Genomic DNA, 25268 nt, shown 5'->3' on the forward strand with positions numbered 1-25268 from the left:
GCCCTGGGAAATTTTAAGATAGAAGAAGTCAGAAGATGATCGCTCCATGGTGCTCACTGGAAGAATCCCTGGAGCAATGACGTTTTCTCCTAATAGGGGCACCGGCCCAGGGTTTCAAGTAAGTGCATGCAATCAATTGGGGATACCTAACTTTTGGCACCCCAAGTTAAAAGACCTTTCCTTCTCCTTTAAAGGAATGTAACTTTGCCTTAAAATTGCCTTTATCAAAAGTAAAATATTAACCTATTACAGAAGTCCTACATGTATACAAAAAAACTAGAACCAATAGTAAAGTAATAAAAATTTTATTTATTTTTCCAGGAATTGTCCTTGGAGAGATGAATCAGACACTAAGCATTCAGAGGGTTCGAGAAGAGGATGCCGGGATGTATCTTTGCAGGGCATGCAATGGAAAGGGCTGTGTAAACTCTTCTGCTAGCGTATCTGTGGAAGGTACAAATTGAATTCTTTGCTAGCCTCTTTGCTAGCCTCTCAGCTCACCAGGCATTTATCTTCCTTGCAAAATGCACTGCCATGGGTTCGTTTTTAGCAGGATGAACACCATGTTACCCTACCTACCCAAACATTCCCTGCTCCAATTTATACTTAGCACATATGCAGTACAGCTGGAAAAGTTTTGCATTGTGGTTTCTCCAAGTCTGAAAGTCTTACTTCTTCCATTCATATTAGGGATGTGTCAAATTCAGTTTCGATTTGGCAAATCCAAGCCTTTTTCTGCTGAATTCAGGTGCATGACTGAACCAAATCCAAACCAATAAAATCACATGACTATAGATGTGCCATTTTTTTCTGCACACTTTGCAGCCTTTATTTTTATAGGAGTTCAGCAAGTTTGCAAACCCAAATTATGATTAGCTTTAGTTTCAATATTGTTTGAATTTGTCACAAAGGATTTGGTAGTGGCCAAAACTGAAAATTCGGATTGTAAAGTTACTTTTACCATAACTTGAAGATAGAAATTCCCTGTGATATTGCAATATTTTTAAGATTTAGTAAAATGCTATTCAGTATAAACAGATACAATCTAATACCCTATTTATAAGTAATATTCATGCTCAGTTTTGAGGTCCTTCATTATCTCGGCATTGTTGCTCTTACCCTTGAGTCTACATTGGTTAAATGATCTAGCATTTGTTAGAGATTTCTGTTTATTTTTATGTCTTTGGCATTATTATCATGGTCTCTCCTTGTATTTTATTTTAGGTATAGACGATAAGACAAATGTTGAAATTGTCATTCTCATAGGCACTGGGGTCATTGCTGTTTTCTTCTGGATTCTCCTTATACTGATTTTCTGTAACATTAAGAGGGTAGGTGACTCAGAATTTAGAATACAGAATTCTAGAATCTAGAATTATTTGCTGTAATTATTACATTTTTGTACAATTACAAAGCACTACCATCGATCCACTGCTTCTTTATTGTCTTCCCTGTGTCTGGTTAGCTGTTTGTTATGGTAAAGCTTTAATCAAAACAGTCCTTGATATTCAATTTTGAAATCTGACATGGGGCTAGACATATTGTCAATTTCCCAGCTGCCCCAAGTCATGTGACTTGTGCTCTGATAAACTTCAATCACTCTTTACTGCTGTACTGCAAGTTGGAGTGATATCACCCCCTCCCTTTCCCCCCAGCAGCCAAACAAAAAAACAATGGAAAGGTAACCAGATAACAGCTCCCTAACACAAGATAACAGCTGCCTGGTAGATCTAAGAACAACACTCAATAGTAAAAACCCATGTCTCACTGAGACAGATTCAATTACATTGAGAAGGAAAAACAGCAGCCTGCCAGAAAGCATTTCTCTCCTAAAGTGCAGGCACAAGTCACATGACCAGGGGCAGCTGGGAAATTGACAAAATGTCTAGCCCCATGTCAGATTTCAAAATTGAATATAAAAAAATCTGTTTGCTCTTTTGAGAAATGGATTTCAGTGCAGAATTCTGCTGGAGCAGCACTATTAACTGATTCATTTTGAAAAAAACATTTTTTTCCCATGACAGTATCCCTTTAACTCCAGTGGTCCTTTAATTGTGGGGCTGCCAAAATGAATTGTTAAACAATATATGTGTCATGTCTGTTACTTTGATATGAGTGAACTTAAACCTAAAAGTTTAAAAACCTCCTAGCCTAATCTAGCACCAATAGATATTCAGTCTGAGTATAGTGCCATTTTGGGCACAAAAAGATATATTTATCCATATCATAGGTAAAAAAAAAGAATTTTTAATTTAGATAAATCTCTAAATTGTTTTTAAAAAAACCCATTATTTCTTCATCTTTTATAAAACTGTAAATCATCTAAAGTTTGGTTTTTGAACATGAACGTGTGTATGCATTTAAAAAAAACCCTGGTAAGCAAGCCCAGATGGGTGAGTTATCAGGGTCATGAGTTTGGCAGGAGGTTATTCAGTAGTGTATAGGAGCTGTTAATATAAAGAAACTTTTGGGCAGTTAACTGGACATGAGATAGCAAACAGCTTCCCACCTTCCTGTTTTTTACAGTGTGTAAGAATTATCTGTCAGAGCTGCAGGCCTGCAGATGAGTTAAGAAGCTATAAGAAATATTCTTAATGGGTTATTAGAATTTATATTTATGGTTAATGTTAGACCTTTGGCATCCATATTGAGTCATTAGGTCTTAGGTTAAAGAGTTAAATAGGGGAGGCTAGAGTATTCATACTTAAGTCATGTACCCATTCTTGCCCATACCATATTTGTCATTACATAGGAGTTGTATACATCAGGTGGCTGATAAGTTAGTAGGTGTGCTGAAATGGCTGCTTTCTGACTACTATAACATTGCTTTTCTTGCTCTGCAGCCCAATCATAGTGACATAAAGACTGGATATCTCTCCATTATCATGGACCCTGGTGAAGTTCCTCTAGAAGAACAGTGTGCATATCTTCCATATGACTCCACAAAGTGGGAGTTTCCTCGGGACAGGCTGAGACTTGGTGAGAAAGCCCTCATCCCTCTCTTGTCTCTCATTCATTCTTCTCCATTCATCATTTTTCAAACAATGTTCCCTTCATTACTTTGTACACCGAAAGCGCCAAACAATTTACCAATAGAATAATCATTACTGATATTGTGTGTGTGAAATGCTGCACTTACTGTAGGTCTAATAGTTATACCTTGATGGGTCTTCCTGCTGCAGACTGGCATTGCTTGCTACTGTAATGTGTATTAACCACAAATATCCCTGGACCCTTTTTCATCAAGAATTTGCCTCCCATTAAGGGAATAACTGACTTGCATATGTTTTCATCTCAAATGCGTAAGCTTACATTTATCCAGATCTCACTGCAGAGATGCAACATCCAGGAGGAATTTATTTGGCCTGCATAGTATTGAGTCATCTTCAAATAATCCTCTCCAAATAATCTGTCCACTTGCTCCACTACATGCCGAACACTAGCCCCAGGCAAGCAACAGCTCTCTGCAGGGTATGCCAATATGTCAGACATAATTTAGTTGCAGACTATTATTTCATGTACTGTTAGGCATTTAAACTCATTTTTATTTCAAAGCTGATATTATTGGTATTATATTCAAGCTGTTCCTGAATGATTGCCGGATACATTACTAAATAACTACATGCGGTAGGTGAGGGTTCCTGGAAAAGTGAATATAACTTTTAAATAAGTATTGTGAATATTCCGCAATGTCACAGAATAAAGGATAATGGAAGAATTATGCTGTTACCCATATTTTGAGCTGTATAACCCAGGTTATGTTACTGTTGTCTGATTCCTGTTTTATTGGCCAGGTGTGCAGATCAGTGGTCATTTCCTCTCACCTAGTTCTGGTTTAGTGGTTATCTGGTGTAGCCTCCTACTGGGGCAAAACCTGTTCCATTATCAGGCTGATTTATTAATGTTTTTAATTTTTTTTCTTCACAATTAGAACTTTTTAGTGTTAAACATTTTGCACGTGAAGAACATGCATTTTCACAACTTATTACGGGGCCCATTTACTTAGTTCGAGTGAAGGAATAGAGGAAAAATAGTTTGAATTTCGAATGGTCGATTGGGCTACTTCGACCTTCGACTACGACCTTCGACTTCGAATTGACCGTTTCGAACTAAAAATCGTTCGACTATTCGACCATTCGATAGTCGAAGTACTGTCTCTTTAAAAATTTCTTCGACCCACTAGTTCGCCACTTAAAACCTACCGAGGCCAATGTTAGCCTATGGGGAAGGTCCCCATAGGCTTCTTAACAATTTCCTGATCGAAGGAATATCCTTCGATCAATGGATTAAAATCCTTCGAATCGTTCGATTCGAGGGATTTAATCGTTCGCTCAAACGATTATTCCTTCGATCGTTCGATCGTAGGAATAGCGCAAAATCCTTTGACTTCGATATTCGAAGTTGAAGGATTTTACTTCAACGATTGAATATCGAGGGTTAATTAACCCTCGATATTCGACCCTAGGTAAATGTGCCCCTACGTGTAAATACCATGAAATACTCTAATTTGAGTACACCATCTAAAAGCTGACAAGGTCAGTTATTTTAAGGTTTTAGAATTTATTAAAGGTTTCTCGCTTGTAAACGCATAAAATATCTTGAGTTAACAAGGATTTTGCAGTTTTAATATTCTTATTAAGATACGTTCTGCATTTTATTTGCTTGTGTTTTTTTTTTTTAAGTCTTGGTTGAAAAAAACTTCTAAAACTACACAATTTAGAATTTTGATGAATTTGTCTCTATATGTTTAAGTAGGGTTGCCACCTGTCCGGTTTTGACCCGGACAACGCGGGTTTCAAAAGGGCTGCCTGGGTCAAGATGACCGATTTTCCAATAATGTTTAAGGCTGCATGCACACTGAGGGTAGGCTCTTCTGCTCTCAACCTGCATATTTTTTGCAGGCTGAGAAAAGTGGATCCTCTCTGTGCCCCATCTACAATGATTTGAATAAGATCTGCTTGTTTGCACTCACGCAGCAGAGTGGAGGTCCATTGCCGGGCCAGGCCGGCCAGGAGCTCTAAGCAGCACAAAAAGGACACACACGCCGGCAAGAGGGGTCCGGAATAGGGGGTAGTGAGCCATCTAAGCAAAATACTGTATCTGGATAAAATATGCACCATCTCAACATATCCGATGTTTCCCACACATCTTTTATTTATTTATTTAACTCTTGTCACTTTTTTGAATTGCATATCTTACACAAGTATTTTGTAGCTTTGTAAACATAGGTTTGTCTTGTATGTGGCATGCCACGTGTACAGACTATAGCATAGAAATGGAGTGAAGCGTGGGAAACTATAGAATCCATGTTTAGTTTTATCAATAATCAGTTACAATTTGTATAGAGTTGCCCAATGGAATTTTGTTTCCATGAATTAAGTTGGAAAGACAGCTGTTCAGGTAGCCCCTGCCAAGAATATTTAATGCCAGATTAGTTTTGATTTGCATGCATCTATATTTCTTTATAGACTGATGCTACAGAAAACATCATATTTCCAGCATGCATTCCTATGTGATTTAATTTAACAGGGCCTGCATTATCTCCAGCTGGTATTACTGGTCACTCATTTGTAGAAAATAGCGAGACGGGTGTTTGCATGAGCATGGCCATTGTGCCTGGTTTTAGCTATGTGTGAATATAACTTTGACTGTAATTTTGTGACTCTAACGCCACCATTTATTAAATGTTTTTTCCACCACCAAAGTTGTGGCGTAATCAATTTTTCATAAATTTTTCTGATTATGCCATATCAGAAAAGTTCTTAAAGAGATACTGACACCAGAAATTAAACCTTTTTTTATATTTATCATTAGCATTGTGTTTGGATGCTATCTCTAGTTTTGCCATAACAGTATTTGCAGATGCTTTTACATTACATTACATCTGCTCCCCCATGTTCCTCTATGAGGTGGCTCCCATATTTGAGCTTCAGTAGTTTGTTAGCATTAGAAATTCTATCTGACATATTGAGAAGGGACAGACAGGTTGACAAAACAGTCATGTTTTGGAACTTCAAGTAACAGACCTATCAATGAAAAACGATCAACATGAGCTATAGGTAACTTTTGAAGAATTAATACATTAATATTTTGAAGAATTCTTTTTTTAGCGTCAGTATCACTTTAAGGACAATTGCAGTGTGAATAAAAATTCACAATTGTGTTTGCACATTAGATGCACCAATCTTGCCTGGTTTTAATAATATAAACATGTGGAAGCCCAACATGTTCAATGTGCAAATCATTTTATGCTGTGCAAAGTTTATACATGACCCTGTGTGCACCCTGGCTGACGCTGCACCTATAGGTGCAGACATATCACAGAGCGGAGGTGAGCAGTCAAGCTGTTTATCCACAGGCAGAGAAACAGCCAGGTCTGACCATAGCCTTAGGCTAATGCCACTAAGGCTACGGTCAGACCTGCTAATGGGGGCTGCAGTCGGCCTGCTGAAATATGCTTGTCTGCATCCAGAACTGTTGTGTTGGAAGATTTGAGCCGAGAATGCAAAAACGAATTTCTTCATCAAACTTGGGCACGTGTGCATGCAGGACAGGAGGTTAATGTCGACTTAAGGGTTGATTCTCGGCCTGATTTCAGCCCCATGTGGCATTAGTCTTATTCTTGACATGTTGAGTAGCAATTGATATACTAATTGCTTTGAGGAGTATAATATGAAAGCATTATAACTGCTAAATAGGAAACCATAGGCATAAAGATATCAAATCACACTTTTAAGGTATGATTAAAGATGATTGTTTCATGTTATAGGAAAAGTCCTGGGTCATGGAGCATTTGGTAAAGTGGTGGAGGCCTCTGCTTTTGGGATCAGTAAAAGCAGTAGTTGTGAAACTGTAGCAGTGAAAATGCTGAAAGGTAAGAAGCGCTCTTATATACCATTTGTTTCTCAAAACTTTGAGAAGAAAAAATTAAACTCATTTGTGTAAAAAGTTTAAACTGTATTTTGCTATGAATTATTTGTAAAGTTTATTAACAAATATTTTAATATGAACAGCTGTTTTATCCCATTGTGATCCAAGAATGCATATTTTTATTATTTTAAACTTATTTTCAACTTTGGTCCATCACACTATTGGCAACCCTGAGATAGCAGATTAACCAGATTAATGGTGATGTGGTGTCAGTTCCTAGTGTGCTCCAATTCGGTACATGGTCCAGGTTTCAGAACTATTCTACTGCTTTTGTTTTATATTAGGGACATACCCACAGGCTGTTTAATCTAAGCTGCAGGTTGCTCCAAGTGGCAGATGATCTCCTTAATGCAAAATATATACCTACTTTATGTAATTGACTATAGATTTTATATAGAAGCTGTGGTCACTGTAAATTTAAACAGCCAAACTATGGAGTGCACTGCAGATAACCCATGGCTATAATATCTTATGGTTTCACAGAATTAAATTTTCTACCTAGTTGGTTTCATTTCAAAAAGGTAGGAATATTTTCATTATTGCTATCATGGAATTGTTAATTGTTGATGGACACTGGAGTTTTACTGTAATTTTGTGTCTTTCAGAGGGAGCCACTGCCAGCGAGCACAAAGCGTTAATGTCTGAACTGAAGATTCTCATTCACATTGGAAACCATCTTAACGTAGTAAACTTGCTGGGTGCATGCACCAAATCCAATGGTGAGTGTCTGTCTATGACTGAGCTCATAATTTGCCATCCATTAAGAGTGTGTGAACAGAGAAACCAGACATCTGTCAGATAAGCTATTCATTTTTCACACTTAGAACAGAAGGACGAAGTGCATACTTTTAGGGGCTGTTACACACAGTTGTTATTGACTGTGTTCTGGTGTGGTGGCTTGTAAAGCTGCCTGTGGTTGGTAGAACCCATGTCTTTGCTGAGAGAAGTAGGCATGGCACACACTGATGCAATTAACTAAGGCAGTGGTTTATTAAGTACAGCTTCTGACAGTGGCAGGTTACATACCGTGAGTCTTGTTGTTAACTCAAGCATGATAATTACATTATGAACACTTCTTCAAAGGTTCTCTACATCTCTCTTACACACACAGTGTTCCTTTCATGAAGCCTCTAGGACCCCTGCCAGAGTGCTGTTAGCCATTCAGAGTGACTCTTCTCTAACCATGCTTTCCCCCTGTTTCTCTGCAGTGTCCAGCATACAGTGCTTAACCTTCTCCTGAGCTACTTCACTACAACTCCAATACACTACTTCACTACAACCTACACCTGAATGTTCCAATTCCCTAATTGGCACCATTCACACACGGCTCTACCACAAATATTCACTCCTCCTCAACTAGTTTCTGTATCTCTCACTCCTGGGGTAGTAGTGGGGTGTGAGTGAGCTCACACCCCACTACTAGTCACTTGCTAGTCCTGAAGGAAACAGCCTCCCACCTGGTCTGGCCACAAAGGTCTTCAGTCCTGCCTGCTAAATGTTCTTTGGCCAAAGAACTTTCTGCACTTTCTTATGTAGGCTCCTGTATGGGAATTCCCCTACAGTCCAACTATTTACATGTGAAATAAATATATATATTTCACCTCCTTACAGGCTTTTTTTTTTTTTTTTTTTTAGTTCAGATCCCATTCTGCTCAATAGGGACAGTACATGACCTGAAGAAACGCAGAACACTAATGTTGTATCTCAGTGGCATTCGCTGTTTCAGGGTGTACTGTCCCTATAGAATACTGTGGGCATGTTAACTGTGTTCCTTTGCAATGAGACATACAAAAAAGCCCCTCAAGAGAGCACCGAAAAAATACTTGTGTAAAATCACCTATTCTGACATGACTTGTTCATCATTCTTTTCATATCTATGGAATAAATTGGACAATACTTTTCTAGATTGATGTATTTTAAAATGACATTTTATCCTCCGTAAGGTGTTTTTATAATATGTTTTTATTTAGGACCCTTGATGGTGATAGTAGAATTTTGTAAATATGGGAATCTCTCAAATTATTTACGGACCAAGCGAGACGGTTTCATTCCTTACCGTGTAAGTAGAGGGGCAGTGATACATGATGATATTTATTCTGTAACTCTCCATACATTTTTCTTGTCTTTTTCTTTCGTTTATGATGTTATTAAAACGGCTTAGGGCATTTTTACTTTTTTGAGCATATATGCTGCATAGCATGAGATATGTAAGTTTGATCAAAATAGAATATGTCTTGCCAATATCCACCTACTTTAACCCCTTCGCAGGAGAGATCGCCTCGGGCTCGCAGTGAGGTCAGATCAGTGGTGGAAGCAGTGATAGCTGACAGAAGGAGCAGAGAAGGAATCAATGAAGGAACTCTTTTTAGCAGACTCCTAATGACTAAGAACCAGAGAACCCCAGAGTGTGAGGACTTTTTCTTTTTTCATTCTTCTTTTCAAAATTGGCATGCGTCCCTCTGTAATATTCACAGAACTGAGAGATAAACATCCACTTTGTACAGCTTTCTGTTTGTAGATAATAAACAATATATTAGTCTTGTATTGTGACATTTCTTTCAAGTGCAAATTAAAATTGTTTATTACAATGTAACATCACAAAACATTGTAGAATAATCTGTTTGCAAATAATGTAAGATTATAGTAGATTGTGTTGAAATATTCACTTATTATTCCAACAGTGAAAGACTTATGGCAGAGTCCTTTAACTATGGAAGATTTGATCTGTTATAGCTTTCAGGTGGCCCGTGGGATGGAGTTCCTCGCATCACGAAAGGTAATATAACACTTTATGAAAAAAAAATGGCAAAAATAATGGTGTCCTCCATGTACAGGTATCAGGTCCTTTACACAGAAACCCATTATCCAGAAAGCTCCAAATTATGGAAAGGGCATCTCCTACAGAATCCATTTTAAGCAAATAATTCTAATTTTTAAAAATGATTTTTGTTTTCCTTTGTAATAATAAAACAGTGCTCTGTACTTGAACCCAACTAAACAGCATGAATTCATATAGTTGGCAAAGCAATCATATTGGGACTATTTAATATTCAGGTATTCAAAATAACAGATCCTGTATCCTGTAAAAGTATTTGGACACTTGCATGTACAGGCATGGAATCTGTTATGTGAGAACCTGTTATCCAGAATCTCTGAATTACTGGAGGGCCATCTCCCATAGACTCCATTTTAATCAGTAATTCACATTTTTTTTAAAATAATTTCCTTTTCATCTGTAATTATAAAACAGCACCTTGTACTTGACCCTATAGATATAATTAACCATTATTGAAGTCAAAACAACACTACTGGATTAATTTAACTTTTAAATGATTTTATTAAGGTATGGACATCCAAATTACAAAAAGACCCATCATTTGGAAAGTCCCAGGTCCTGAGCATTCTGGATAACAGGTCTCCTACTTGTACAACAAGTGTTGTGCTAGCTTTGTCATTAACACTGAGTTTCTTATATTGTATTACCACCATCAGATAAAGTATGTTAATGCAGGCTTGTCAGACTTGCATAATTTTGAATGGTTTGGTCTGATTACAGTTCTGAGCCAGACAACATCGCTGTTTCGAGACAGTGTAAGCCATCATGCACATTTCCACCGTAAATCCAAATGCATTCAGACTTTCTGGCAAAAGAGAATCTATTGGATCCAACTGCTAGAAATGAAAATGTCCCACTTCTATCCCTGACATTAAGGGGGTTATTTATCAAAATCCAAAATTTTCACACTATTTTCTGAAAACCACTCTGACCAAATCTGCATGGATCAGCATTTATCAATACATTTTCATGTAAAGACTCAATAAAATCGTGAAAAAATCCTAATCTTATGATTTGTTGCCAAAAACTTAGACTTTTTTGGATTTGTCGGCCGAAACCATGTAGTCTTCAGATTATTGAACTAAACCCAGCGCACATCAGGATATCTTCAAAATGTCAATGGGACATCTGTCATTGACTTCTACATGACCTTGGCAGGTCTGTGTTTGAGTACTTTTTTATTTGGACCTTTAACACCATCGGGGTTAAATAAATCTTAAAAAGTTTGAGGTTTTTTTTCTACATAACCCCCCCCCCAATAAAGTCAAAAGCTGAATTCTCAGTGACACCATTATACAATCAGATGAAAATCAATTGTGTATACACATCTAACTTCACCAGCTGGAATAAGACCAAAGGCAGCAGGCTGCATGAGGCATTTGCTATAAAATATTGCATATGCAATATCATTTTATTGCATGTGAGGTCCAGGCTGACCTAGGTAAGACTGTATTAAACCAAATGAAATACTTGATGATTGCACTATGTAAGGAATACTCACCAGCAAGAGGGCGGATCCAGTTCTCATTGGCAAGTTGGCGGCCTCCAGGACTCCCTCATGGCACGTTCTGACGCCAGTGCGTCAAACGTGCGCAACTGCCCTATTTATGACGCAAGAACTTTACAGACCTTGCCCAAATATAGGTTCCTCTTTGTGAGTTCCTGGGTGTGATCTTTGCTATATTCTTTGATTCTTGTTACTGACCTCGGCCTGTTTATTGGATTATGAACCTTGCTGCCTGGATTGACCCCTTTGCCTGGACTTTGTTTACTCTTTTGCCTAACCCTTCTGATACCGCGGACTGTATTGAACTTTAAGCTTCCTCCTTGGTCCGCAAAACTCCAACAGAGCCTTCAGGCCCTGACACACTAGAATACAGCAACAGTTAAACACATGATGTATGTAATATTTGGAATGTTTTTCAACAAAAATAACCTTTTCCTAGTTTTCCTTAGTAGTTTTTTAGTAGTGCTTTTAACACATATTCCTTTGCTCTTAGTGTATTCACAGAGATCTGGCAGCTCGGAATATCCTGCTCTCAGAGAACAATGTGGTGAAAATCTGTGACTTTGGTCTGGCCAGAGATATTTACAAAGACCCTGATTATGTCCGCAAAGGAAGTGTGAGTATCAGTAGTTTATGGGAAATGTAGGCCACTTTTTATGATGCTAATTCCACTCCCACTTTCAACTCCACTCTGTGACCTGGCCCATTTAAAAGCAGACACATATCACATCATTTGTGGCTAATAAGCTGTTCATATACAGTAGGTGCATGCTACTAACTGGACTGGTAGGGCTTTGAGGAGGGGGCAACATGGCTCAGGATCAACCTCATAGGAGCAGGGTTGCCACCTTTTCTGGAAAAAAATACCGGACTTCCTATATATTTATCTTTTTTTTCCATCATTTTTACTGGCCAGGCCTGTAAAGTACCGGCTAGGTGGCAACTCTATACAGGAGCCTATAGGTTAGTTTGTTTGGGGGTAAGTAACACCTGGGAGGAGAAGTTTGTTCCCAATTTGTGGTAGGACAGGCTTACCTTACCCACCATTATAGATAAGTTATCTAAAAGTAAGGGCAAACACGCACCCTCCATTGTTTGGTGGGGGGTAGATTTGTTAGTTTTTTGTTTTGCTAGTTGTTACTCGTAGACTTTGAGGGGGAATCAGGCAGATCAGGTAAATTATTAGTGATCTAGTAACCCACAGAGCCAAATCACAAAAAATGCAATAGAATATGCTCATGATTCTCTCAGCCACATATCTCCCACAACATTTTAAGCTATCAATATACATTAAAAAGAATTCTAGTACTTAAACTGTAAGAAGGAGCAAACAAAACATATATACTTATATGTAATATAAAGTAATATAACACAACCACTGCATGTAGTTTCCTCTAATCTCAATACTCAAACTACCTCAGATACGGTATACCACCAACCAGATGGCAATGCAGACAAAGACCAAAATAAAAATTTGCCTTTCCTCTTAATAGAAAATCCTTCATATACACTTTCTACTGTAAAAGTGGAGTAAAAGCGGTAGATAATAACACCTGATTAAAAACAGAGGCAGAGAGAGTGAGAATCCAGCAGCATATTCCAAAGTATGGCAAATATATTTCTATTGTACTGCTTATTATTTGATGCTTCATTGTTTTATAACTTTAATAAAGGCCGGCAACGGGGCTGCTACTGGGATAGGGGGGCCGCGATTCGGACGAGGAGCCCCTGATGTAGCAGCCTTGGTGTGCCCTGGACACCCCAGTCCAACACTGGCTATAGTGATTTTAGTATCTACAGTTAATTTAGTATAGGTATCAGCAAATACAAGTTAGTACATGTGCTGGGGTTCTTTTGAACTTGGTGGAATTTTTCCTCTTTTTTTAACCCAAATGCATGTAAATCAGGCCATTACCATACAAAATGGTCTTCGCTGAACTATGTGTTCTTTAGAATATATGAAATACTTTAGATAAATTTTAATACATGCCAGGCTGTGTGAAAACAATGATGAAGGTGGCCTATTAGATTTGCTGCAAATTTAGCATGAAGGATCCTCGAGCTTTTTTAACAGTATGTAGTCATTTCCTTAGTCAGAGCACATACACATCTGTTGCATATTCATTTTATATTCGCCTGTGAACTCAGAGATTAGCTGTAAATGAGCTGTTAATCTATTTCTACAATCAAATAATTAGAGATAATCACAGTCTGAGCTGCTTTAATCTTATCTTAGATATATTAGCCCCGTCAACTAAACTACATAAGGTTTTAGAGTAATATCCGCTCAGCAGAGCTTTAGGCATTTTTCAGGGGAGCAACAAATACGGAAAGTCTGCATCTGTAAGGGATGTAACAAAACAAGTATTAAATCAACGTACTACACGGCAAATGATTAACACGTATACTGCAAGGCTGTTCAGAAATTAGCACACATTCTGCATTATGCCTACAAATTAGTTGCTAATTAGCCACAGTCTGGTTTTATTATTTTACATATCTATGGACCAGTTTATGTCAAAATTATTATTTTACAATGACTTATTAAACTGACAAGCATGGCAGACTGTGGGTATAGTTAGAGCAGCCAAACTTTTTTTTACCTATGAGCCACATTCAAATGTAAAAAAACCTTGGAGAGCAACATAATCATGCTAAACGTTCCTGGGGTGCCAAATATGGGCTGTGATTGGTTACTGGTATCACCTATGTGGACTGGCAGCTTACAAGAGCTCTGTTTGGCATTACATGTGGTTTTTATGCAACCAAAGCTTGCATTTAAGCCAAAGATTCAAAAATAAGCACCTGCTTTGAGATCACTGGGAGAAACAACCGAGGGGTTGGGGAGCAACATGTCACAAGCCACTGGTTGAAGATAGAGTTAGAGAATGTTGCATACAGGCCCGGATTTGTGGAAAGGCCACCAAGGCCCAGGGCTAGGGTGGCAGGATTTTAGGGGACGGCATGCTGCCCAACCACACCCACATTGGTTCAGAAACTGTAAGGATGTGCAGGAGATACAATAGCAAACCCCATTGCTCGGGTTCCAATGATGAAGGTTTGCGGAATAAAAGGGAGGGGACAAGGGTAACGAACAGCAGCGGGCCTAGGGTCAACCTCTATGTAAATCCAGCCCTGGTTTCACAGTATGCATAGGGACCAAAGATAAGAGAAGAAATCTAAGGAATACATGTACAATATTATTCACTATCACTTACCAACCGAGTCTGGCGACACTAGTAAATAAAATATTTGTAAAACCAATTCTTAAAAAAAGAAAACTTCAAGAAATTGTTAAAAACACACTCACATAGCACCAAACTGGCATTTTGCCATGGCTTCCCTTTAATGTTGGTGTTAAATAGACTTATAAACACCTCTACTTACCTTATAAGTAACATGTATTTCCTAATTTCACTCTCATCTAGTTCTCACTGTTATATTATTACTATTTATTAGTATTTTTACCAGTACTATTTAATTTCTTGGGGGTTGAGTTAAATGCAGTTTTATGAAACCATATTGCACTGCAACACAAGCTACAGAAATGACCGCAAACCCTGTGTCATTAGGATGATAATCCACTCCAGGACCTTATTTTTACATCAATTTAGGGGACAGAGGAATTAGCTTTTTTTTATCATCACCCTACAGACATGGGGTTAGTTGGCATCTCTGGAACCCAGCTCATTCACCTATCAAGAAATATGAAGAAATAAGCAATATTCTCTGTCACCATGTTTACCTGGCAAAACAAATAAACGTATTTATCATCTATTTGCATCAATATTTTATTTCAATTCAGAGATATGGGTTAATGGGTTGTAACTCTCAGGCCTGTCAAGCCCCCCCCCCCATTTTCTCAGGAGTTACCAGATTTTGGGCTCCGTCCCCAAGTCTCCCATCACTTTTCAGCATTCCCATGATTTTGGATGATACTTTGTGCATTAATGCCTTATATTTATAATTGTTTTTTCTTTTCTTTAAAGGCACGTCTGCCACTGAAGTGGATGGCACCAGAGAGCATTTTTGATAAGTTGTATACAACCCAGAGTGATGTCTGGTCGTTTGGGGTACTGCTGTGGGAAATCTTCTCACTGGGTGAGTTTAATTGATTTACAGACTGAAATGGTCTATATTAAAGGTGCCTAAAAGGTAGCTCAAGATCTACCAGTAAACCTTTAGCTTGTGATCAGTAGATCTCAAGACACTATCAACAAATATCTTGCCTAAATCACACTCCTATTTCATGCTTTTCATTCAGATATTTATTATGTTAAGGTTACATACAAAATAGTTGTTTGTTAAATATAACAATATACATTTTCTCATAAATAAATATTTAAGTAATATTTCCAATGGAAAAGAATGGCAACAATACTTTTATGGATGTAGATTATAATGGGACAACATCACTTAAAGGAGAAGGAAAGGCTAAAACTAAGTAAGCCTTAACAGAAAGGTCCATCTAAATATACCAGTAAACCCCCAAAGTAGTGCTGCTCTGAGTCCCCTGTCAAAAGAAACACTGCATTTCTTTCCTTCTGTTGTGTACTCATGGGCTTCAGTATCAGACTTCCTGCCTTCAGCTTAAACCACATTGCCCTGGGCAAGAGCATGCTCAGTTTGCTCCTCTTCCCCCCCCCTCCCTTCTCTACTGTAATCTGAGCCCAGAGCAGGGAGAGACTCAGGCAGGAAGTGATGTCACACCACGTTAATACTGCAGCTACTATCCTAAACAAACAGAGAGTTTCTAGAGCTTTTTACTCAGGTATGGTAAAACATTCTACAGAATAAATATAACATTCTAGCTTGCACTATTGCAGCTAATCTATTGGCAATAAAATGCCTCTGTAGCTTTCCTTCTCCTTTAAAGAAGACCTCGCATTAGTTAAGTATAGGCACTCCTGGTCTATACATTTAAAACTAGGGAGTTGAGAAAGCTCATATATAAATAGGTGCTTAGATAGTGGTGTGTGGCTCCGTTATCAACAAAAGACAAAAAATAAAAAATAACAGCAATAGTATAGTTTACAAGGTAACTCCCAGTCCACATGTTAACCAACCAGTTTTGTGATATGTAGAAAATTCAGCTTGGGAAGAGTCCATCCAATAGTAAAATAGTAGCCAAAATATTGATAAAGTTAAAAAAGCTTTATTAGGACATGTAGAATCCTAACAGGTTTCGTGCCTAAAGTGGGAACTTACTCATAGGCTAAAGGTCCCCCCTCAATACATTCCTTTTATAGGGGTAATGACCTATTAAAATGTATTTGCATACATTACATCATAGTGGTTCTTTATCAATCAGAACAGACCTCGTTATATAAACGAGAACCAATAGATATGCATTACATATAGTGCATCATACTGAACCACATCCAGTGGAGACAAGTCTAATCTAATCTGTCTAATAAGACAGACAGTCTAACTGGTGAGAGGACATAGAACAAACAATCTAATTGGAGAGAGCACATAGTATAACAGTTTATACAAAAATTCCAAGAGAGGTAAATTGCAAACAGAGATAAAAATATATTACTCGTAGTTTCTTTCAATGTAAAAAAGTTTGTGTGTAAATGAATTCTATCAGTGTAGATATTTATAAGTGCTAAAAACAAAGTGTATTACATGAAAAAAATCACCTTGTGCCATGAAAAATATAAAGTTTTAAGCCTGTATGGCTAAAATGTTAAATAAGTGTTGATAGAAAGCTCATCCGCTGCATTTTTATTTTCTATAGGTCTGAAGAAACATTATAGTGTTTTGGTAGTAGTTTATTGTCTACTGCCACTAATGGGGGTCACTGACCCCATCTAAAAAACAAATGCTCTGAACGGCTACAAATTTATTGCTACTGCTACTTCTATTATTCATTTTTATATCCGGCCCTCCCCTATTCCTAGCCCAGTCTATTATTCAAATCAATGCATGGTTGTTAGCATAATTTGGACCCTAGCAACCAGATTGCTGCAGTTGCAAACTGGAGAGCTCATGAATAAAAAGCTAAATATATCAAAACCCACAAATAATAGAAAATGTAAGCCAATTGCAAATTGTCTAAGAATATCACTCACTACATCATACTAAAAGTTGTCAAAGGTAAACAACCCCTTTAATTACTGATACCATGTTGAAATGGTATGAGTAGTCAACAAAGAAGAGGAGCGAATAGAGACAGTCAAAAACTTTCCATACTTTTAAATCATTAGAAATTTTGAATGAATATATATATATATATATATATATATATATATATATATATATATATATATATATATATATATATATATATATATATATATATATATATATATATATATATATATGAATGAAAGTTGACATGTTTGGCACAGTTGCAATAGATGCTGTCGGATTTATGCTTCTATAGTCCTCCAATCCTTATATCCACAGATGCAACTTGGAGCAGGACCAGAAGTATGGGGGAAAATGCTGCTTTGTGGGTAGAAAGTATGGAGATTTCTGTGTGAAACTGCACTTCATAGACTGCATTTGCTCTTTTCTTTCTGTGCAAAAAAATTTTTTTGTCTGGAAATCTTTAATGTTATTTTTGACTATTTATGATCATCTTGGATACCCAGCAATGTGTGAACTTTTCCTGATGCTTTGGGTCTCAGTAACTATACTATATTAAAATCTATTTATCTTTAGGGGCTTCTCCTTACCCTGGAGTCCAAATTAATGAAGAGTTTTGCCAGCGGCTGAAGGAGGGAACACGTATGCGAGCGCCAGAATATGCTACAGCTCAAATGTAAGTGAAAGTATTTATTTCTTTGTGTGTTGTCACATTTGGGGCTCATTTATAAACGCAGGGCAAAATTTGCACTATGGCAGGAACCCATGCCAGCCAATCAAATGTTTATTTTCACTATTCTCTCTGAAGAATTTTGAAAAAAGCTAGTCACTTAGCAGAACCCCACTGGTTTAACCACTTCTGACTTCTTCAGTGGCTTAACAGGGAACCTCTTATCTGCCTTACTAGTCCAGTGTACTTTATCAGCTTAAAACAATTCTATAGTTATGGCCAAAAAGAGCCTAGGATATTTCTTATGTTGCTATCAGGTTATTGTATCTGCATCTGTAATGCTCCACCACGACTCCAAGAGGACTGGACTGCCCAATAGGCTGCTCTAGATATAGTGAATTAATACCGAAAGAAGGATAAATTAACCTATCAAAGATATTCCCATATGCCACCAAAGATATGTAATTGGAAACTCTGTTTTCTGCGACTACAATAATCAAGGCTAGGATATCTTACTTACATTAAACATTATAAGGATATTTATACTTTGCACCAACTATAAATGTTATTTATTTGCATTTTAGTAGAAAAGAAGTCTTGATCATGCATATGTTAACATTTTCTGTGCAGTTACCGAATCATGCTGAGCTGCTGGCATGGAGATCCCAAGGAACGGCCAACATTTATTGACCTGGTGGAGATCCTTGGTGACCTTCTTCAGGAAAATGTACAACAGGTAAAGTGGGTTGACTAAGAGTCAAAACCCCCACTGTTTATGTCAAATGTTTGTACCCTTGGACAAATCGTTTAGTCTCTTGGCAGTTATAAAATTGAAAGCTGAATGGTGCATAAGGTGAACGTTGATTAGTAACTTTGTGTTCAAACCTGCAAATTATTAGGAGTGTTATGTAAGAATAAAGAGAATAAGTATTTTTATCTGGAGATTTATCCAAGAAACCTACTGTAGTTCTTGAGAACACTATGTGGGACATTCACTAAGATTCATTGTTGCGCCAGCGTCCGCTTCGCCGCGCTTCACCGCACTTCCCCAGGCGTATTTTCGCCAGCGCTACGCAAATTCACTAAAATCCGAAGTTGCGCTCAGGGGAAGCGTAAGGTTGCGAAGTTGCACTAGCATTAATTCGCCAAGCAAAGTTACGCTAGCGATGGTTAATTTGCATACGGCGCCAAATTCAAGTTACAATGGAGGTATATGTAGCAGCACTACACAAGCCTGGGAAACCTTCAAAACAGCAAATACATTTTTTATTTTGCCCTACACATGTGCCCACTGTATAGTTAAGTTGCCATGAGTTAGGAAATGTAGGGGGAAAGGAGGGTAGCCCCAAAATTTTTTTCGATCTTTTTCAGCCTATCACCCATAAAAAATGAAAAAACACCAGCATTTTTTGGGACTTGAACTTTTTTTGAAGCAATGGTCTGAGGTGGCGAAGGAAGTCTGGCGTATAAGGTAGCGTTCAGAATAATTTGCGCGTCAGTGAATTTGCGTAGTTACGTCCATTGCGCAAATTCGCCAGGCGTAAGGGTGCAAAGTAATACTAGCGAATTTATGCCAGCATCCGTTAATGAATCGGCGAATTAACGATAATGCGATACGCTGGCGCATTCACACTAGCGTTAGGCGATTCGTCGTTTAGTGAATTTGCCCCTATAGCCTTATGCGTGGTCAAGAAGTCATCCAAACGTTTAAATATATTGAGTATACAGTATATACAATATAAAGTTTCGTATATTATTGCTACAGTTAGTTCAGTCGGTGGTCGGTCAGTAGGGCAACAGCTAATGTTTGTTTTTCAGAATCAATATATATTGTTGTTCCCAACAGGAAGGAAAAGACTATATCCCCCTGAATGATTCACAAAGCTCTGAAGATATTGAAACTTCACAAGCCCCTATTTACCCTCAGCATATCTCTGATGAGGAAGAATGTGACATGAGGCTGCACTGCCATAATCTAGCTGTAAGGTGAGCACATGCTGCTTACACATATCAGAGATGTAAAATATTGTATATGTGTGTGTATGTACAGTTGTGTTCAGAATAACAGCAATGTGTTTAAAAAAGCGAATAAAGCTCAAATTCCTCATAATAGCTTTTGTTCCCATATACATAACTCTGTACATTCTATTCCACATCAAAGCATGAAGAAAAATGTATCAAATGTGTGTATTTCCTTTACAGAAAGTGAAGAAAAGGGAATATTGAGCTGTTCCAAAAGATAGCAGTGTCTGCATTCTTCTTTACAAACTCAAACATTCACTGTATAAACTGAAAAATGTTTCAAGATTTTGCTTTCAGTTGAATCACTGAACTCATTTAGTTGTATAAGCAGTGTTTCTGAGAACTGCTGCACATCTGTGTTGCATGGAATCCACCAACTTCTGGCACCTGTTACATTCCACAATTCTTCTGCATTTCTTGGTTTTGCCTCAGAAACAGCATTTTTTATGTCACCCCACAAGTTTTCTTGGATTAAGGTCAAGGGATTCTGCTGGCCCCTCCATGACATCAATCTTGTTAGTATGGAACCAAGATGTTGCTCATTTACTGGTGTGTTTGGGGTCATTGTCTTGTTGAAACCCCAATTTCAAGGGCATTTCCTCTTCAGCATAAGGAGACATGACATCTTCAAGTATTTTGATGTATTGAAACTGATCCATGATGTGATAAATAGGCCCAACACCATAGTATGAGAAACATCCCCATATCATGATACAGTCCACAAAATTTTCTATAGGCCAGTCAATGTGTTCTTTGGCAAATTGTAAGCTCTTCGGCATGTCTTTTCTTTCAACAATGGAACTTTGCAGGGGCTTCTTGCAGATAGCTTGGCTTCACAGAATGAATGAGCTCACTAATTGAATTTAACACTGCTATTATTTGGAACACACTGTTATTATTTGAAACACCACACTTTTATTATTTTGAACACTGCTATTATTTGAAAAAAGCCTCAATGAATGATTCAATGACACAGAATTAGGGATGTAGCGAACGTCGGAAAAAAAGTTCGCGAACATATTCGCGAACTTGCGCAAAAACGCGAGCGGTTCGCGAACCCCATAGACTTCAATGGGAAGGCGAACTTTAACATCTAGAAAAGACATTTCTGGCCAGAAAAATGATTTTAAAGTTGTTTAAAGGGTGCAACGACCTGGACAGTGGCATGCCAGAGGGGGATCAAGGGCAAAAATGTATCTGAAAAATCTGCCTGTGTGTGCTTGGAAGAGATAGTGTAGGGGGAGAGCTGTTAGTGATTTCAGGGACAGATGATAGTAAGTTTGCTGGCTAGTAATCTGCTTGATACTGCTCTGTATTGGAGGGACAGAAGTCTGCAGGGATTTGAGGGACATTTTAGCTTAGGTAGCTTTGCTGGCTAGTAATCTACTGTTCTCTTTAAACAACTGCCATACGTTGACCTTGTAGGCATTGTTTGCCCAGTTTTTTTGGACGCAGCCACTGAAGCACAGTTGCCATAAAAAATATGCCATATAAATGCTGAAAATAGTCATTTTTCGCCATACGTTGACCTTGTAGACATTGTTTGCCCAGTTTTTTTGGTTGCAGCCACTGAAGCACAGTTGCCAGAAAAAATATGCCATATAAATGCTGAAAATAGTCATTTTTCGCCATACGTTGACCTTGTAGACATTGTTTGCCCAGTTTTTTTGGTTGCAGCCACTGAAGCACAGTTGCCAGAAAAAATATGCCATATAAATGCTGAAAATAGTCATTTTTTGCCATACGTTGACCTTGTAGGCATTGTTTGCCCAGTTTTTTTGGTCGCAGCCACTGAAGCACAGTTGCCAGAAAAAATATGCCATATAAATGCTGAAAATAGTCATTTTTTGCCATATACGTTGAGTCAACGTATGGCAAAAAATGACTATTTTCAGCATTTATATGGCATATTTTTTCTGGCCTCTGTGCTTCAGTGGCTGCGGCCAAAAAAACTGGGCAAACAATGCCTACAAGGTCAACGTCGTTGACCTTGTAGGCATTGTTTGCCCAGTTTTTTTGGCCGCAGCCACTGAAGCACAGAGGCCAGAAAAAATATGCCATATAAATGCTGAAAATAGTAATTTTTTTGGTCGCAGCCACTGAAGCACAGTTGCCAGAAAAATTATGCCATATAAATGCTGAAAATATGCATTTTTTTGGTTGCAGCCACTGAAGCACAGAGGCCAGAAAAATTATGCCATATAAATGCTGAAAATATAAATTTTTTTGGTTGCAGCCACTGAAGCACAGAGGCCAGAAAAATTATGCCATATAAATGCTGAAAATATGCATTTTTTGGTCGCAGCCACTGAAGCACAGTTGCCAGAAAAATTATGCCATATAAATGCAGAAAATATAAATTTTTTTGGTTGCAGCCACTGAAGCACAGAGGCCAGAAAAATTATGCCATATAAATGCTGAAAATATGCATTTTTTTGGTTGCAGCCACTGAAGCACAGAGGCCAGAAAAATTATGCCATATAAATGCAGAAAATATGCATTTTTTTGGACGCAGCCACTGAAGCACAGTTGCCAGAAAAAATATGCCATATAAATGCTGAAAATAGTCATTTTTTGCCATACGTTGACCTTGTAGACATTGTTTGCCCAGTTTTTTTGGTTGCAGCCACTGAAGCACAGAGGCCAGAAAAAATTAAACCAGTAGGGTTTGCACCCTAGTTTGTAACGGTGGCGGAGGGAGGAGGAGGACGCTAAAGGACAGCTGTGTGTGGAGTCATGAGGCTTGAAGAGAAGGACAGCTGCATAGAAGTCAGAACAAGTCTTCCGGTGTGCAGTAACCCTCCGAGATCCACCCCTCATTCATTTTAATAAAGGTCAGGTAATCGACACTTTTGTGACCTAGGCGAGTTCTCTTCTCAGTTACAATCCCTCCTGCTGCACTGAAGGTCCTTTCTGAGAGCACACTTGAGGCTGGGCAAGACAAGAGGTTCATGGCAAATTGTGACAGCTCTGGCCACAGATCAAGCCTGCACACCCAGTAGTCCAGGGGTTCATCGCTCCTCAGAGTGTCGATATCTGCAGTTAATGCCAGGTAGTCCGCTACCTGCCGGTCGAGGCGTTCTTTGAGGGTGGATCCAGAAGGGTTGTGGCGCTGCCTTGGACAGAAAAACATTTGCATGTCTGACGTTACAGACTGGCCAAAGGGCTTTGTCCTTGCAGGTGTGCTCGTGGCAGGATTACTGGCACCTCTGCCCCTGGAATGTTGATGAGTTCCTGAAGTGACATCACCCTTAAAAGCATTGTACAACATGTTTTGCAGGCTGGTTTGTAAATGCCGCATCTTTTCGGACTTGTGGTATGTTGGTAACATTTCTGACACTTTATGCTTGTACCGAGGGTCTAGTAGCGTTGCGACCCAGTACAGGTCCTTCTCCTTAAGCCTCTTGATACGGGGGTCCTTCAACAGGCATGACAGCATGAAAGACCCCATTCTCACAAGGTTGGATGCAGAGCTATCCATCTCCGCTTCCTCATTATCAAGGACTGCATCATCCACGGTCTCCTCCCCCCAGCCACGTACAAGACCAGGGGTCCCCAAAAGGTCACCACTAGCCCCCTGGGAAGCCTGCTCCTGTTGGTCCTCCTCCTCCTCCTCCACAAAGCCACCTTCCTCCTCTGACTCCACTTCTGGCACCTCTCCCTGCGTTGCAGCAGGTGCCTGGGTTCGTTCTGGTGATTCCGACCAGAAATCGTGCGCTTCCAGCTCCTCGTCACGCTGGTCTACAGCCTCATCTGTCACTCGTCGCACGGCACGCTCCAGGAAGAAAGCGAAGGGTATTAGGTCGCTGATGGTGCCTTCGGTGCGACTGACCATATTTGTCACCTCTTCAAAAGGTCGCATGAGCCTGCAGGCATCGCGCATAAGCACCCAGTAACGGGGGAAAAAAATCCCCAGCTGTGCAGATCCAGTCCTACCACCCAGTTCAAAAAGGTACTCGTTGACGGCCCTTTGTTGTTGCAGCAGACGTTCCAACATAAGGAGCGTTGAATTCCAGCGAGTCTGGCTGTCAGAAATCAAACGCCTGACTGGCATGTTGTAGCGCTGCTGAATGTCAGCAAGGCGTGCCATGGCTGTGTAGGAACGTCTGAAATGGGCCGACACCTTTCTGGACTGGGTGAGAACGTCCTGGAATCCTGGGTACTTGGAGACAAAACGTTGGACTATTAAATTTAACACATGTGCCATGCAGGGCACATGTGTTAAATTGCCTAGTCTCAACGCTGCCAACAAATTGCTTCCATTGTCACACACCACTTTTCCGATCTGCAGTTGGTGTGGGGTCAGCCACCGATCGGCCTGTGACTGCAGAGATGACAGGAGTACAGATCCGGTATGGTTTTTGCTTTCCAGGCACGTCATCCCCAAGACAGCGTGACAACGGCGTACCTGGCACGTCGAATAGCCTAGGGGGAGCTGGGGGTGCACAGGTGTGGAGGAGGAGAAGGAGGACCCAGCAGCAGAGTAAGAAGAAGAAGAAGACGAGGTAGAGAGCGATGGAGGAGTAGAGGTGGTGGCAGAACCGCGTGCAATCCGTGGCGGTGACACCAACTCCACTGTTGTTGTTGAGCTACCCATTCCCTGCTTCCCAGCCATTACCAAGTTCACCCAGTGGGCAGTGTAGGTGACATACCTGCCCTGACCATGCTTGGAGGACCATGCGTCAGTAGTCATATGGACCTTTGGCCCAACACTAAGTGACAGAGATGCGGTAACTTGGCTCTGCACATGTTGGTACAGGTGTGGTATTCCCTTTTTAGAAAAAAAATTGCGGCTGGGTACCTTCCACTGCGGTGTCCCAATTGCTACAAATTTGCGGAAGGCCTCAGAGTCCACCAGCTGGTATGGTAAAAGCTGGCGGGCTAAGAGTGCAGACAAGCCAGCTGTCAGACGCCGGGCAAGGGGGTGACAGTCAGACATTGGCTTCTTACGCTCAAACATGGCCTTCACAGAAACTTGGCTGGTGGCAGATGACTGGGAATGGGAACAGGTGGTCAAGGTGGAAGGCGGAGTGGAGGGTGGTTCAGACGGGTCAAGGAGAGCAGAGGTAGAGCAGTAAGATGCTGGACCAGAAGGAGTGTGGCTTTTAGTTTGCCTGTTGCCTTTGAGGTGTTGCTCCCAAAGTGCTTTGTGCTTGCCGCTCATGTGCCTTCGCATAGAAGTTGTACCTATGTGGCTGTTGGGCTTA

At 39.4% G+C, this 25268-nt stretch overlaps 1 protein-coding gene across 2 annotated transcripts in view; it reads left to right on the top strand.

Annotated features, from left to right (window-relative positions):
- Nucleotides 1-25268, top strand: part of LOC108712628 (vascular endothelial growth factor receptor 3) — a 131989-nt gene that overhangs the window by 95033 nt on the left and 11688 nt on the right. For both annotated transcript variants that reach the window (XM_018254935.2, XM_018254934.2), the window contains exons 15-27: nt 322-453; nt 1225-1331; nt 2844-2979; nt 6770-6874; nt 7536-7649; nt 8901-8989; nt 9199-9337; nt 9612-9706; nt 11767-11889; nt 15263-15374; nt 17946-18045; nt 18670-18775; nt 19886-20025. In XM_018254935.2, the coding sequence (XP_018110424.1) occupies nt 322-453; nt 1225-1331; nt 2844-2979; nt 6770-6874; nt 7536-7649; nt 8901-8989; nt 9199-9337; nt 9612-9706; nt 11767-11889; nt 15263-15374; nt 17946-18045; nt 18670-18775; nt 19886-20025 (1498 nt within the window). The remainder of the gene's footprint in view (nt 1-321; nt 454-1224; nt 1332-2843; nt 2980-6769; nt 6875-7535; nt 7650-8900; nt 8990-9198; nt 9338-9611; nt 9707-11766; nt 11890-15262; nt 15375-17945; nt 18046-18669; nt 18776-19885; nt 20026-25268) is intronic.

The sequence above is a fragment of the Xenopus laevis genome, chromosome 3S, assembly GCF_017654675.1.
Source record: "Xenopus laevis strain J_2021 chromosome 3S, Xenopus_laevis_v10.1, whole genome shotgun sequence".
Lineage (NCBI taxonomy): Eukaryota > Metazoa > Chordata > Amphibia > Anura > Pipidae > Xenopus > Xenopus laevis.